Source organism: Anser cygnoides, chromosome 5, assembly GCF_040182565.1.
Source record: "Anser cygnoides isolate HZ-2024a breed goose chromosome 5, Taihu_goose_T2T_genome, whole genome shotgun sequence".
NCBI lineage: Eukaryota > Metazoa > Chordata > Aves > Anseriformes > Anatidae > Anser > Anser cygnoides.
In genome coordinates, this window is record NC_089877.1 from 10,137,161 (window position 1) to 10,150,837 (window position 13,677).

The following is a 13,677-nucleotide window of genomic DNA, read 5'->3' on the forward strand; positions in this document are numbered from 1 at the left end:
ATATTTTAAGATTTGCTTCATAGGTTCCTGAAATTTGACAACAATGACAATGAAAATGAGCACAATTTCTACTTAGTTTATACACATATACACATCAACACAGAGGCTGACAACTATTATTGTTAGCAGCTTGCCGCTGATGCACTTCTAAGTTGCGTTAAAATATATTTCAGACATAGTTTTGTCTACCAACCTCAAAATTAATAGTCATAAATAACACGCAGACAAAAGCACAGGGCAAGTGCTAGTCTGGCAGCATGCACAAAGTGTCTTGGACTCAGCCCAGAGCAGGTTATTCTGACCCAAGGTACCCATATAGCAAGAAACAACATTTACATTGGGGTGTAGCTCAGGCAGAGAATAATCTGTGTTTCAATTTCTGACTTAAAGGACTGTCATGTTCTTTCTAAAAAGAACCTAAGGAAGTTTCACATTTATAAGAACATACAAGAATATCATTTCCCAGCCATAATCAACAATGGAAGCATTCCGTTATGTTAGTGCTGACCGATATAGCACACAAAAATTAAGACCCCACAGAACATTGTTTATTTTGCCTCTACAGTAGACACGAAGTTCAACTTCCTTCCACATAAGTGGTGTAATTTGGATTTAAATTTGTAAAATTATGTAAAGAAAAAGAAACATACCAAGAAAGTAGAACCTATGATCCAAAATATAGACGGCTGCAGACAGCTGAGCCCCAAAATTCTTCTTACAGTTGAAATTTACTAAATTTCTGTCTTCAAGATCTCTTTATTATAAAGATTTTGAACATAATTTCCTTCCTAAGACAGCTGGTGAATTCTAACAGCTAAGTGTGCTGGGGAATAATAATTTTGATAAATTTACCATATTAAAAAGAGACTTATTCAAATGCCTTTACTTCCCCCAAATCCACCAGGGAAACTATAAGAAGGGAAGGGAAAGGAAGAATGCAACAACAGAAAAAGTGATGCTGCTACTGGATGTGGAAGCACTGAATCCAGACAGCCTCTCTGGTAATGTAATGCATGGTATTTAGCAAAGACAATAAAAACAGAGGTAACTTTAAAGAAGACATGCGAGAGAAGAATATCAAAAACTTTTAAATTTGGTTTGATTCTGGTAAACGGTGTGGCTCATTTTTTTTCCCTTTCATAAGTCACAATGTTTCATGCAGACATTTTATGATGTATTTACAACTCACATTTCTGATGTACAAAACAATCTGTATTTCAAATGGTAAAGACGACTACATAAATTAAACATAAAATGAAGTTTTAATTATATAGTCTGTATAAGTGATCTTTTCTGTGTTACCTCTTCAAAAAAAAAAAAAACCACACAAAACACCACCAACAAAAAAAGAAACAAAACAGCAAACCTTAAATATTCTTAATACAATTTCTTTGCTAACTGACACTCTAATGCATACAAATTTATAAGCATTAGCATAGATTGAAAGCAGCTAATTGTTCTCTTGCTTGGTCAGTTCCTACTGCCCCTTGGGCTTTGGTAAGGCACTAGGTAAGGTGGAACTTACAGGTTTCTGTTTCCAAGTTCACAGCTTTACTTTCTTTAATATTAACACTTCCCTGCAGATAGTCTGTTAGCTGTCAAGGTCACTTCAACCATGTCTAGATAATGCATAGTATCAGTTGAAGGAGCAGAAACAGAACTCCCACACACAAGAGGGCCGTGGAAAGCAATTGACAATATTTCCATCCAAGTCAAAAAGGCTAAAGAGAAAGTAAATAATTTGTCCAGTATCATTCACAGACAATTGGTGGAATCACAGTAGGAATAGAATATAATTCAGGTAAACTAATTTTCGTGCTTTAGTTTAAAGGTTAAAAGTATTCCTCTCTTGAATTCTGTAGCACAGTATTTGTACCTTTGCCTAGCATCTATACCAAGTTTAAGGTTAAATTTCAAGTGTCCAGGTTTGAGAAGTTCACTTGAGGTACAATTTACCTATCTAACATCCTATTTTATCATAAAAAACAATCAATCAATCAATTAACAACAACAACAAAAAAAAACACAAACAGAAAATATCCAAATAATATATGAAATCTTGGATAAAATACTCTGTGCTATCCAAAATGGTAGCAGTTACTCTGTGAATACAAATTACTAGCCTCCAGCGTATAAGCAAATGTGTAAGTATTCATTAGATATAAGCAAATTAGTTTACAAGTGAATAGTTGTTCTCATTTTTAATAGACCTTTCAATTTTATCTTCAAATAAAAGACATCACTGTAGAAACTTAATTGAGAATAATCTATTTCAAGATTTTGTGAGTACTATATCAATGCCTTCCACATATAATAAAGAGCACATACATTTTACTCTGCCCCAGCATCACCACTCCATAATAGCACGACTTTGACAGTAGCTGTAGAACCAAAAAACATTTGAAGAACCCTGAGACAAACCTAAATAGACCTTGAAATGTTTTTGCTTCCTCATGGAAGCAACAATATGTTCACTGACCTACTGATGACACACTAAACTCTATTATAAACATCACCATAAAGCTTATTGGCATGGAGTCTCACAGCCTAAATAGGGCTGTGCAGAACACTCTACAGCATATAAAAGCACTTTGTGTGCTTGCAGAGAAAATCTGCTTGCAATGGACGAGTGAGAGAAGAAGAAAGAAGCTTACAATTAAAACACACTAGTAGTCAAAGGTGAGGCAAAGAAAAACAGTTTTCTGTATCTCTTCATCTCTTGATTTTTAAGAGATGCTTCAGAAATAATAATGGATGAGTTCAGGACTATTAAATCATGTATGAGATTGATGTAGCCATGGAAACAATTTGAGGAACTAGGGCAGAAATGTGCTATGTGAACTTCTTAGGTGATATAACCACCTAAAATTGCAAGATCTAAATGAACAGCTTTCCCATTCTAACTGTAAGCAGAATGGTTATTCTACCAGAAATACAAGAATTTTTTCTATCAATACAATTTACTCCTGTTCATTAAATGTTATTACATAAAGAGATTATTGGCTGGTTCATGAAAAACACCTCTCTTATTTTCATTACTAATTCTCCCTAATACTGTTACCATGAACTTAGCATTAACATCTTAAGTAATTTTCATGCCTAAGGATATCATCATTTCAACGGTTTGTGTCTACATTCAGATTTTATGACTCAACTCTTAGCTTTAAGTATTTTCTGGAAACAAATATGTTACTAAAGCTAATTACAACAGGCTGATTTCCATAACGAAAGTGAGATTCCAAATTAAAGCTTACTTTATTTCGGGATGTTTAAAATCAAACCTGTAACTCCAACAAGATAACAGACTTCTTAAGTTACATGGAACTAGCAGTGAAAACATTTTAAAAGATTTTAGGCTATAGCAGTGCACTTAAATAAAATAGTACTAGACTCATTTTTAACATTTTTAAAATCATGTTCTACTTAAGAGTAATCCAAGATGTGCTTTTTGAGAAATTTTCTAAGGATATGGCTAAGTTAGTAATCATCTTGTGCTTAAAGAGTTTGGGAATGGATAAACTAAAGTAGATTTTTATGTTTATCCTATTCCTAATTCCAAAAATATAGAATGATTGATCTTAAGTGTATATTGCTCTCCCCCCAGCCATGCTTTTTTGAATCACCACAATAAACCAGAACAGAAAACTGTGGACCTATTTGTATTTGCAAAGTTATCCAGACTATCTTGGGCATCAGAGACAGCATAGCTTGGTTAATGTGACATGCTGCCGTAATTACCCATGCTAATGTATTTCTGCATATACCACATTGTACTGTGCAGAACTCAGGCTGTTCTCTGAACTGAGAGGAAGAAATATCTCCCCAATAAAACTGTAGTTTAACGTTTAGGAATAAACTATACGACTAGTCGTTACCTTATTTTTTTCACTTGTTTTTTCCTTTTTGCTTTATTTAGACTTAGGATGTACGTATGAAAAATACATGTGTATATAATATGAAAAATACATATATTTTAGTTTCAGGTTTATGGGATCTACTGCAAAATATTGAAAATCTGCTCATTATTACTATAGGGGGAAGTGGCAATGAAGGATGCTTGGACAGGAGGAGGCTTTTCATTTTAAATATTCAATCGCCTCTATTTGCTCTTTAGGTCTAATAGGAAGACCTAAAGAGGAACTGACATGACCACTGAACATTTTCTTTTTTTTTTTTTTTTTTTTTAAAAAGAAAAAAAAAACTTTCATCTTTCACTGTGATTAAATTTCTCACTACTTTCCCTTCATTTCCTGATTTTTTATTTTTTATTTTTTAAATCACACCTCACAGCAGAAGAGAACCATGCACTGGAAGCATAAACATGAAGTTAACTTGTGTTGCACTTGACCATGTCATTCTATTCTGGGATAATGATTTTATCTGTTATCATTCCTTTTAAACTTTATTTACTTTTCTGTTATTAGAACGCATTAGCAGACTACTTATCTATTAGACTCCCTTTGCTATTCTCCTTTCCAGTACATCGTTGTCAGCTGACAACATCTTGTTCTTATTTATACACTAAAACAACTCTTCTCTTTGAGCATGCATGCCTGGCCTCCACTGAACACAACAGCAAGGTTATGAGTGAAATTATGTAGATGAATTTAGTGATAAATTGACAGGATTAGAACATATAGCACAAATCAAGTTTAAGAAACTGTGCAACTCAATCACATGCACTTAAACATGAAGAAAATGAAAACAGAAGATAACTATTGCAAAAGAGTGGAAAAGAAAAAATAAGGTTAAAAATATACTTATTCTATAGATATTAAATTTGATTTACTCAAATTTTCAAAACCACCGACATAAAATTTTGAAAAGTAAATATTTGTTTTGCATAAAAATGTAATGGATATGTTCAGAGTCCAAAAGAATCCAATAAAAAGCATAAAAAATATATTTCAGGTTTTTACTGGTAGTTTTAACTTTTAATAATAACTGTAATAATCTACGTGGAACACACTGAGTTTTGCTCAAATTATATTGAATTTTCAGCATTATGTTCAGCTAAATGGAAACAATTCTCCATGTTTTAGGCAATTGTTTATTTAAGGTCTTATTTAAAGTTTATTAGAAGTCACATAACATTTCCAGAGACTAAAAGAGAACTTGTGTCAGATCCTCTCCAATACAAAGCTGGTTTGGACATGCAGTATTATAGCAGGTATCAGTGGATACTACAAAAAGCAGTAAACTAGGGTACTATACAGGTACATTCTTTGCAGTTCCTGAACCGATAGTGATAAATATTGGAAAATATCTCACATATTCCTCTCGCCACTGTACATGTTAAAGTCATTGGTACAGAAAGAATTCACTGTTACTGACCTCATTACTTCATTAGGCATATGTTGCTTCCCATTTAAGTGATAAAATGTGTGTAGTTCACTTTCCTTTCTTCATGAAGCTAGAACATTTCAAATATCAACTTTACCATTAGGGACCTGCTTGCTCCCTACATTTCATCACAATAGCAGATACTACTTATGCCATATTCTGCTCAGCCGCCACCTGCTGGCATTACCCATCTGCGTGAGATCCCATGACGGAATCACATACATGAAGTCATACTTCCTACACAATCTCAGTAGCAGTTGGTGCTGAGAAAACAGCAGAGATAGCTAATGAAGATAACTTTTTAATGGTTCTGAACAATTTCCAGTTTGTCAATACAAAATTTGTGGATTTTGTACTGATCTCACCCTATCACACTAAAGGGGATTATGAGTTACACATCATAACAAAGGAAATGAGTAAAGTAGATGACTATCAAGATGAATGTTGGCATCCAGGTGCTATATCTAAATTATCTGATGTTTCTAAAGATTTAAAACTGCAGTGATGCAAGTTAGATTTATGGAGAGTGCACATCATATATGCAATCTGAAACACCAGACAATTAAAAAAAAAAAAAAAAGAAGTGTATTGTCTTTCATTGTGCCAGCAGGACACCGTCCCTGAAACTCTCAGGCGTTATAAAAAAAAAAAAAAAACACCTTCCAAAGCAATCCTAAATTAGAATCATAAATAAGCAGAGAAGAATAACGAGCTTTTATCCTTGTACACTTTGTCAAGGCAGTATTTCTGATCTTCATTTTCTGATCAGACTAAGATTTTTTTTTTTTAATATAGTGATAAATCAGTTAATTCTCCAAATATATGAGTACTTACCAGCTGTAAAGCTCTCCACTCTGCTTTCCACTGTAACTTTCAACCATCTCAAAAGGAATCAGAAGACTCCTTTTGCTAGTCTTATATTGGTTTAGAGAAAGTTTCCCTTCAATATTTTCCACTAACTGCCAGAAGGACTTGCACAATATTTCAAAGGAAGACTAATAACCTTCTCTTCTACTACATGACTAATAAAAATCTCCCTTGCTTTTCTCCTGTGGAGGCAGGCAAACAGTAAAAAGGAGAATCTTGCTTGGATGCCTCATTTACAAAAACAATAGAAAAGCCAAAGGAAGCTTCCTAAGTAATTGCTGTGATAAAAGTTGCTGTCAAGGTTAAAAGCCAGGTGTGGCTTCAGAAGATTTAGATTTAGGGTAAGGAAGTACAAATACTGACACAGAAAAACTGTACTTTTGTTTAAACTTCATATGTATACAAGGGTACCCTTTGAACTTTGAAAGAAAGTTAACTTACTGGTTGGCTATAAACTTTGTATCAGTCCTAAATGCATTGCTTGGGGGAAACACAGGTAGTGGTTGTTTTAGATTTTACGTGAAAATAGAAGAGTTATCTTGTGTGAGCAGAATGAAGAGTTAGTTGAAAAGTCTGTTACTAGACAGACATTATCTGCCAACTAAGCCTTTTTTTTTTTTAATCTGCCTTACCTGTTATGCAAAATATATGTCAATAACATACTTTAAATCCTGTAAATTCTTCATTTTTTTTCTTTTAGCTCACATTTAAGATATTTAAGTAATTACAGTAATTAATTTAAGTAATTACAAAATCAAATGAAATTTTGTTAAAAAATAAAATGAAAGAAAAGCTTTTTCTGTCTTAACTCATCTAGCCTTGCAAAAACAAAGAAAAATCTGTCAACACAACAAGTTCTCATTGCTGTGGTTCAGATTAAAATATAAACCTTCTCTGCCTTTACTAAATTTCATTTTCAGGTTCTAAGTTTCCAAACTGTAAATACCATTATCTGCAAACCAATCTAAGTGATTAGGTAGCTATTATAATTAAAACAATAATGACAACAAAACAACAAAAGAACAACTTTTTTCCAAAGCATCCCATAAAATGTGGTCTCAGAGATCACATCAATCTGTCTTAGAGAATCCTGTAGTAATGATAATACAGCGTGATTGAGAGAATAAGCCTTACAATGAATAAAAGACTCTTCATGAAGCATGCATTCAATGATATAATCACGAAGTACCACAAGCATAATGGGTGCCAGAACTGCGTAATGAACATCCTGCTGATGGGTACAGTCGATGAACAACAGACTCTTTAAGTAACTGAGGCGGTTCTAGATCCATAGCACAGTAGCACCGATTTTTTTTTATATACCAAAAACCATAGAATTGCTGGTAAAAACTGTACTGCAGATTCCGCTACTTGAAGATTGAAATCACTAGTGCTTGAAGAAAGAAATAATTCAGAATTTCTTGAGAATAGGTCATTTGTCTTATGTTTACAAGAAATTATGCTTGATAGAAAAGAAAATTAAGGGTCTCCCAGTCCCCAACAAGAAAAAAATAAACAAAATCTATTTTGAACTGAAAATCAATCATAATTCTTTGGCATTAGAAAGGATGAAGTGTTGTAGAAAATGCCTTGTGATGAATACTATGATTAGCTAATTACTGGGTGAGATAACTTGTCAGTTTTATCTGGAGAGATGTTTTTTTCACTTATTTAGTTGAAGTTCCTACACTTTCCTATAAGCAAGTGAATTTTGTCTTTCATTTAATGTTTCTACCTACCATGTGGATTTTGCTTAGAATGAAAACCCTACACACTTCAGATCACTTTTGACTGATCATCTGCAACACATAATAATTTTTCTAAACTCTCCTAATTTCTTGAGGCCTCCCAGCTGACATAATTTTTTTTCACTCCATTCTGGGAGTCCTATGTCATAAATGCTCTAAATTATATATTTTTTAAAAAGAAGACTACCGTAATTTAAATGAGTCAATGCAAATCATTAGAACCTTCGATCCTACAAAATTTTGGTCACTTTTGCTACAGAGAATTCTATTCACTGCTTCTGTAGGTCAAATTGTCATACAGGAGCCTCCTACATTTGTTTCTGTGAGATATCTATTTATTTAAACATTAGCTTAACCAGCCCATTAAAAATCATATTTTAAAAAATATCTAAGCTATTATGGCAATTGATACAATTTAATAAAGTTTTCTGTCCATTACCTTTAAAGATGATTTAGTCCGAGGTTCTGTTTTCTGTCTGGCAAGCTTGTTTTGAATAAGCAATGACTGATCTGTACGAACATCGTAATTCCCATGCTCTGAATCATCTGTGTATGTGTCTTTGTCCTTTCCTACATCTGAAGGAAAAACAGAAGAAAACAGTAGGCTCATTTTAGGTTATCGTGGAAAGAAACTGACAGTAAAGTTATATCTGCAGTGGAATACTCCTCTTAAGTGTTAAGTTTTCAATAACTTGTATTCTATCCTTTCCTGCAAAAGCTTTTCATTTGAACTGGTTGTCTTAAACTAGAATTGACTTCCTTTTCAGTAGAAATCCTACTGACAATTCTCCTCTACTACCATTTAAATCAGAAAATCCCACAACATCCTTCACAGTAGTTAAAACCAACCAAACAAAAAACAACCAACCAACCAACCAAAAAAACACAATGCAAATATTCAGCTCTTTTGTGCTTGACTCATAACTGTCAAGACTCAAAATGTGTAATTAAATTGGCAGGTGCATCCTGGATATAGGGTAACGTTATTGCATGTTTTTTTAATTACAGAAGCAATGAAAATGCTTCTGCTATACACATGCTGCTCATCATTACATATAGTATTTGAAAATTTGCATATTAAGGTATTGCGGTGAAAACTTAAGAGGTGTACCCAAAGGTAGTAGAAGATAGTTGACACCATGAAAAAAGTACTCTTCTTCAGTGGATTTCCTTTTAATCACTCAACAAAAGCGTTTATAAAAATATTTGCATACTCCAGCATAGCTGCACATGACTGAGGTCCTTCATCAAAGCTTATTAGGATCCACTATTAGAAGTTAGATTTCCTTCTGCATCATGACCGCAGGCAAGACTGTAGTTAAGTCTCTGAGTCACCCTATATCCTCCATTGGAAGGAGAATTGTTCTTCAGTCATTGAATTTCCTTTCACATTCTCCATCTAAAAGATCATGACAAGGCTTACCATACACACTCAGAGGAGTAAAATGAGGGATAATGCCTGTACAATGTTGGATCATATAACATCTACTGAATGCTGGAAAATGGTTAGCTTTGAAAAAAAATATTTTAAAGATAAAAAGATGGAATAATTATTCCCACGCAATTATATCTTGGACAAATTGCAAATAGAAACTATTCAGACCAAAAAGTTACCCATAAATCCTGAGCCAAGTTCTCATCTCAGCTTTCGTATCAACATGGGAAAAGTCAAGGGAACTGGGAACAGCATTTATCCCAGTAATTCTAAACCCTAAATAGAAGCCAAGAAACAAGCCATGGTTGCTGTGGGAACCACAATCTTGAATTTCCTGAATTTTATATTCAGAATAGCTCATCTACAACAACAAAGTATTTTTCATTAAGTTGTCCCTTAAATTCTCCACAGTAAATATTACAGAAAAAAACAATCACGATTATCTCATGTAGCCTAAACATTTCTGAGAAGGAATATTAAACTGGAACATTTACAGAAAGCTGTTTTTTTTTCCCTGCAGTTTAGCTACTTACATTATAATTGCACAAAATGAGCCCTCAGTGATTTCCGATGTTGATATTAACCTCAGTAAATCTGTGAAGGGACTTTTTAATATATGAAATAGCCTGTTTTGATTGTGAGAGCACCAAACTTAGCCTTTATTTAATCTAAAGAAAGTTTTAACCTAATATACAGGTTACTCTCCAGACAACAAAAGGGAACGCAGTAAAAAGACTGCAAAATGCTTTAAGTAGTACAAGGTAGGAAATAGGATACTTAAGCAAATGTGCTGATCTGACTCACTCCCAGATGTGTAAAATGAAAAAAAGGAAAAAGTCCTATGAAACCTAACCTCTTACACCTAGATAAGCCATTTGAGTTGAAAGAAAGACTTACATTAAAAAGTCCACTTATACAGGGAAAGTTATATAGGATTAGAGATTTCGAGTACATCTAAAACAAAAAAAACTTTGCAAAAGTATATTGTTTTATTTAAATAATCTTAAGTTATGAAACGAGTTTTATTGCTCAATATACTTTAGTTACTAAACGTTTTTTAAATTTTCAACGCCATGACTTTTAAAATGTACCATCCATTTTCTGTAAAAAAGATTACCTTCCATCTAGAGGAACCTGCTACGTTGTCTGAAATGTAGACTGAAAAGATTTTAGCAATGAAAAAAACCACAAATTTAGAATTAAAAAGATTATAAAACTTAACAAAATCTAGCACTGTACATTTTAACAATTGATGACTTATTTTATGCACTGAAAACACTATTCCACAAGGTAATGGTATCAATATAGTAAAAATGGAAGGAATTAAGATTAACACACATTTAATTATTGCACTAGAGTATATATTACACCTGTGTGAAAAAATGTCAGACATAGCATACAATCCATATTTAAAAAGTATATCCAAGCGTGCACATTTTTCTTAACATTAATATGCATTAATGTCAGGAAGCATGCTTTGCAGATGCTTTGAATAAACTTGCTGTCCTGTTTGTCTCTTCTGCAGCATACTTTAAGACAAAATATTTAATATAAATAATAAAATTCCAGAGAAAAATGTAAATGGATTGCATGGCATCTATATACCAGAACAGGCTAGATAGAATAATTGAAACGTGTATGGTTTTGGAAGGCATGTTTTGTTTCTTAAGTTGAACTTCTTATAAATTTCTTTTGAACAGTTCCAAAATTTGTGAAGAATACAAAATGAAATTCGTTCATTTTAGAAAAGGATCTTGGGAGATCATGAGATGAAACTTTAAAAAAGCAGTCAATGCTATTAGTGGAATTCTATGACCAGGTGCTTCTTCTATAATAAGGTAACCACCACTTCTGTTAAAAGATAAAGTCTCTCTTGGGCAATTGACATGCTCTTAAAGATAAAATTATATGATCTAAGTTACTTTAAATTCAGTTCTTACTAGCATCACCAATGCATGCTGCATTTTATACAAACACAGTCATTTAGCTTCTGCAACCTTTCCTAAATAACTGCAGTTTTAAAACTTCCATGACATTTTTGGATTATTTTAGTCTATAAAGTAACACTATTTTCTGCTATCCTTTCCTCTACAATCTCTATTATGTATTTATTTTTGCATTTTAACTGTCATTTGGGATCATCACAAGCCAAAACAAGATAACATTTCTGGATGTTGTGGCTGGAGCTGTACTGCTCAGGGATGAAGGATGTTTTTAATGCAACATAGCCCAAAGGCAGTGAAATGGACTGTTTCTCTCTTTCTCTTGCATTATAAGCACCCATCTTTAAATTCAAACACAGAGACTTGATTTGGCTGCAGCTCCACAAAACATCACGAGAAAAGCTCGTGAGCTTCAAGCTCTTCACTCTACACTGTGGGAAATCCACTGTTTACTTCATTTCATTTCTTTATTTCCCATCATGCCTTCCCTGGCCTACAACAACTAAATTGGTTGTTATTGGTTGTTACTGCCAAGAACAACTGCCAGCTTACACCGCTCTTGTGGTTCTTGGATGGACTCTAGTGCCAACCACCAACTAGCCTGCCTGATTTGGGGAGGGGCAGAGAGTAGGCAAGAAGTCACCAGAGGAGCAAAAAAGGAAAACTGAGTTCACATTGCTCCTTAACAGACCTCAGGCAACTGCCTGCCTCCCCCCAAATTTGTTCTCTTTTCTGCTGGTAACAACTCCTGTCCTACATGTGCTTTGCTGTTGTGGTGGTTTTACCCTGGGAAAAAGCAAAAGATTAAATTTTAAATAAAGACGAGAATATTTAATCAGAGAAAAGGGTGACAGATCCTAATTCTAGAGGCAAAAACCAATGATATTTCAATTTTCAATGAAGTCAATGGGAATTTCTCTATTCAATTCAGTAAATCAAGGACATCTCTTTAATTGGGTATGTATTTATAGCACTGACACAATCGTTAGCACATCTGAACATTTACGTCCATCTGTACCATCAACCTGGATCCAGATTTAGGTACAAAATGATTTTCTTTTAAAAAAATTAAGCATTAATCAAGCGGATAACATCTCTTACTCAAAGCGGTTTGAAAACCTACTTGCTAGTCTGTTTTTTTACCTTGAACACAGGAGCAAGATGAATAACTTCAGTCTTTATTCATCACAACAGATATCTACCATTTCTGACATACAGTTTTATTAAGATTGATGCATGATAGTGAGACTTACCCTAAGGGCACTTATAAGAAAAAAAAAATGATGGAGAGATTTTCATTTCTAGGAGTCTTTTACCCAACAGCACAGAAGCACTTAGAAATTAATTTCCAGGTCCACAGTTTGCATTTTCACCTTTTGTCTTCTTCAGTCCTTAGCTACCTTTCTTTCTATCACATAATTCTGAAGGGCCAAGAGTGCATTTTAATTTTATGATAATTAAAACATAAAAAGTATTTGTCCCAATTTCCCTGCAACATACCATCCATTAATATTTTAGATAACTGGTGTAGGATAGAAGATCTTTTTCAACTGAAACCTGACACAATTACTGAAAGGGAAAGTCATATAAAAATTATTCCTTGATAGTTTTGTTTCACAAATTCTGATAAAATGATTATTATTGGACCTTGTAAGCTTTAGAAAGAATTAGATTATTGGTCAAGAAGTTAATCCCCTTTTGCCCCAATTTTAGTCCCAGAAACAACAAATAACCTGCAGGAGGATATCACTAGACACTCAGATAAATGAGGTTGTGATGAATTTAGGCCATCTTAGTTTATTCTGGTAGGTACCTGGAATGCTATATTGTAAACATACCATTAAAGGTTTTTCAGCTACCTGCATATGCATACTTATATACCAAATGCTAGCATAGTTGATGACTGCAGGCTTTTCTTAGTGTACAATTTCTCACAAGAATTGTAACCATTACACAGAATATATCTAATTTTTAAAAAGGGAGCCAGGCAGGTTTTTAGCTATCTGGAGGAGTTAAGATGATATACAGAATTGGTACAGGCAGATTAAACACCCAAAGTACTTAGATATTTTAAACCTCAATATTTTACTTTCAGAAGACTAATCCTTACCTACTTCCAGTAAGCACTACGCTCCTAATGGATCGCTTAGCTGCATTACTCATGCTGCCAGCTCTCCAGGTGTGAACCAGCTCTAGTGTGGCAGCTGGACAATGCCCTCAGACACTGTGTACATTACAAAGTATCCTAAGGCAGATTTTCAGCCATCTCACCACACAGTCAGAATAGATGTCACCACACTTAACCCATGGTGAACGTTAGCTGAAGATCAAACAAGCTTTT

General features: G+C 33.8%; 1 protein-coding gene across 13 annotated transcripts in view; it reads right to left on the reverse strand.

The window, feature by feature from the left end:
• The window catches only part of ANO3 (anoctamin 3), a 256,594-nt gene that overhangs the window by 74,033 nt on the left and 168,884 nt on the right, over positions 1 to 13,677 (reverse strand). For all 13 annotated transcript variants that reach the window (XM_066997443.1, XM_066997452.1, XM_066997444.1 and 10 more), the window contains one exon: positions 8,398 to 8,534. In XM_066997443.1, the coding sequence (XP_066853544.1) occupies positions 8,398 to 8,534 (137 nt within the window). The remainder of the gene's footprint in view (positions 1 to 8,397; positions 8,535 to 13,677) is intronic.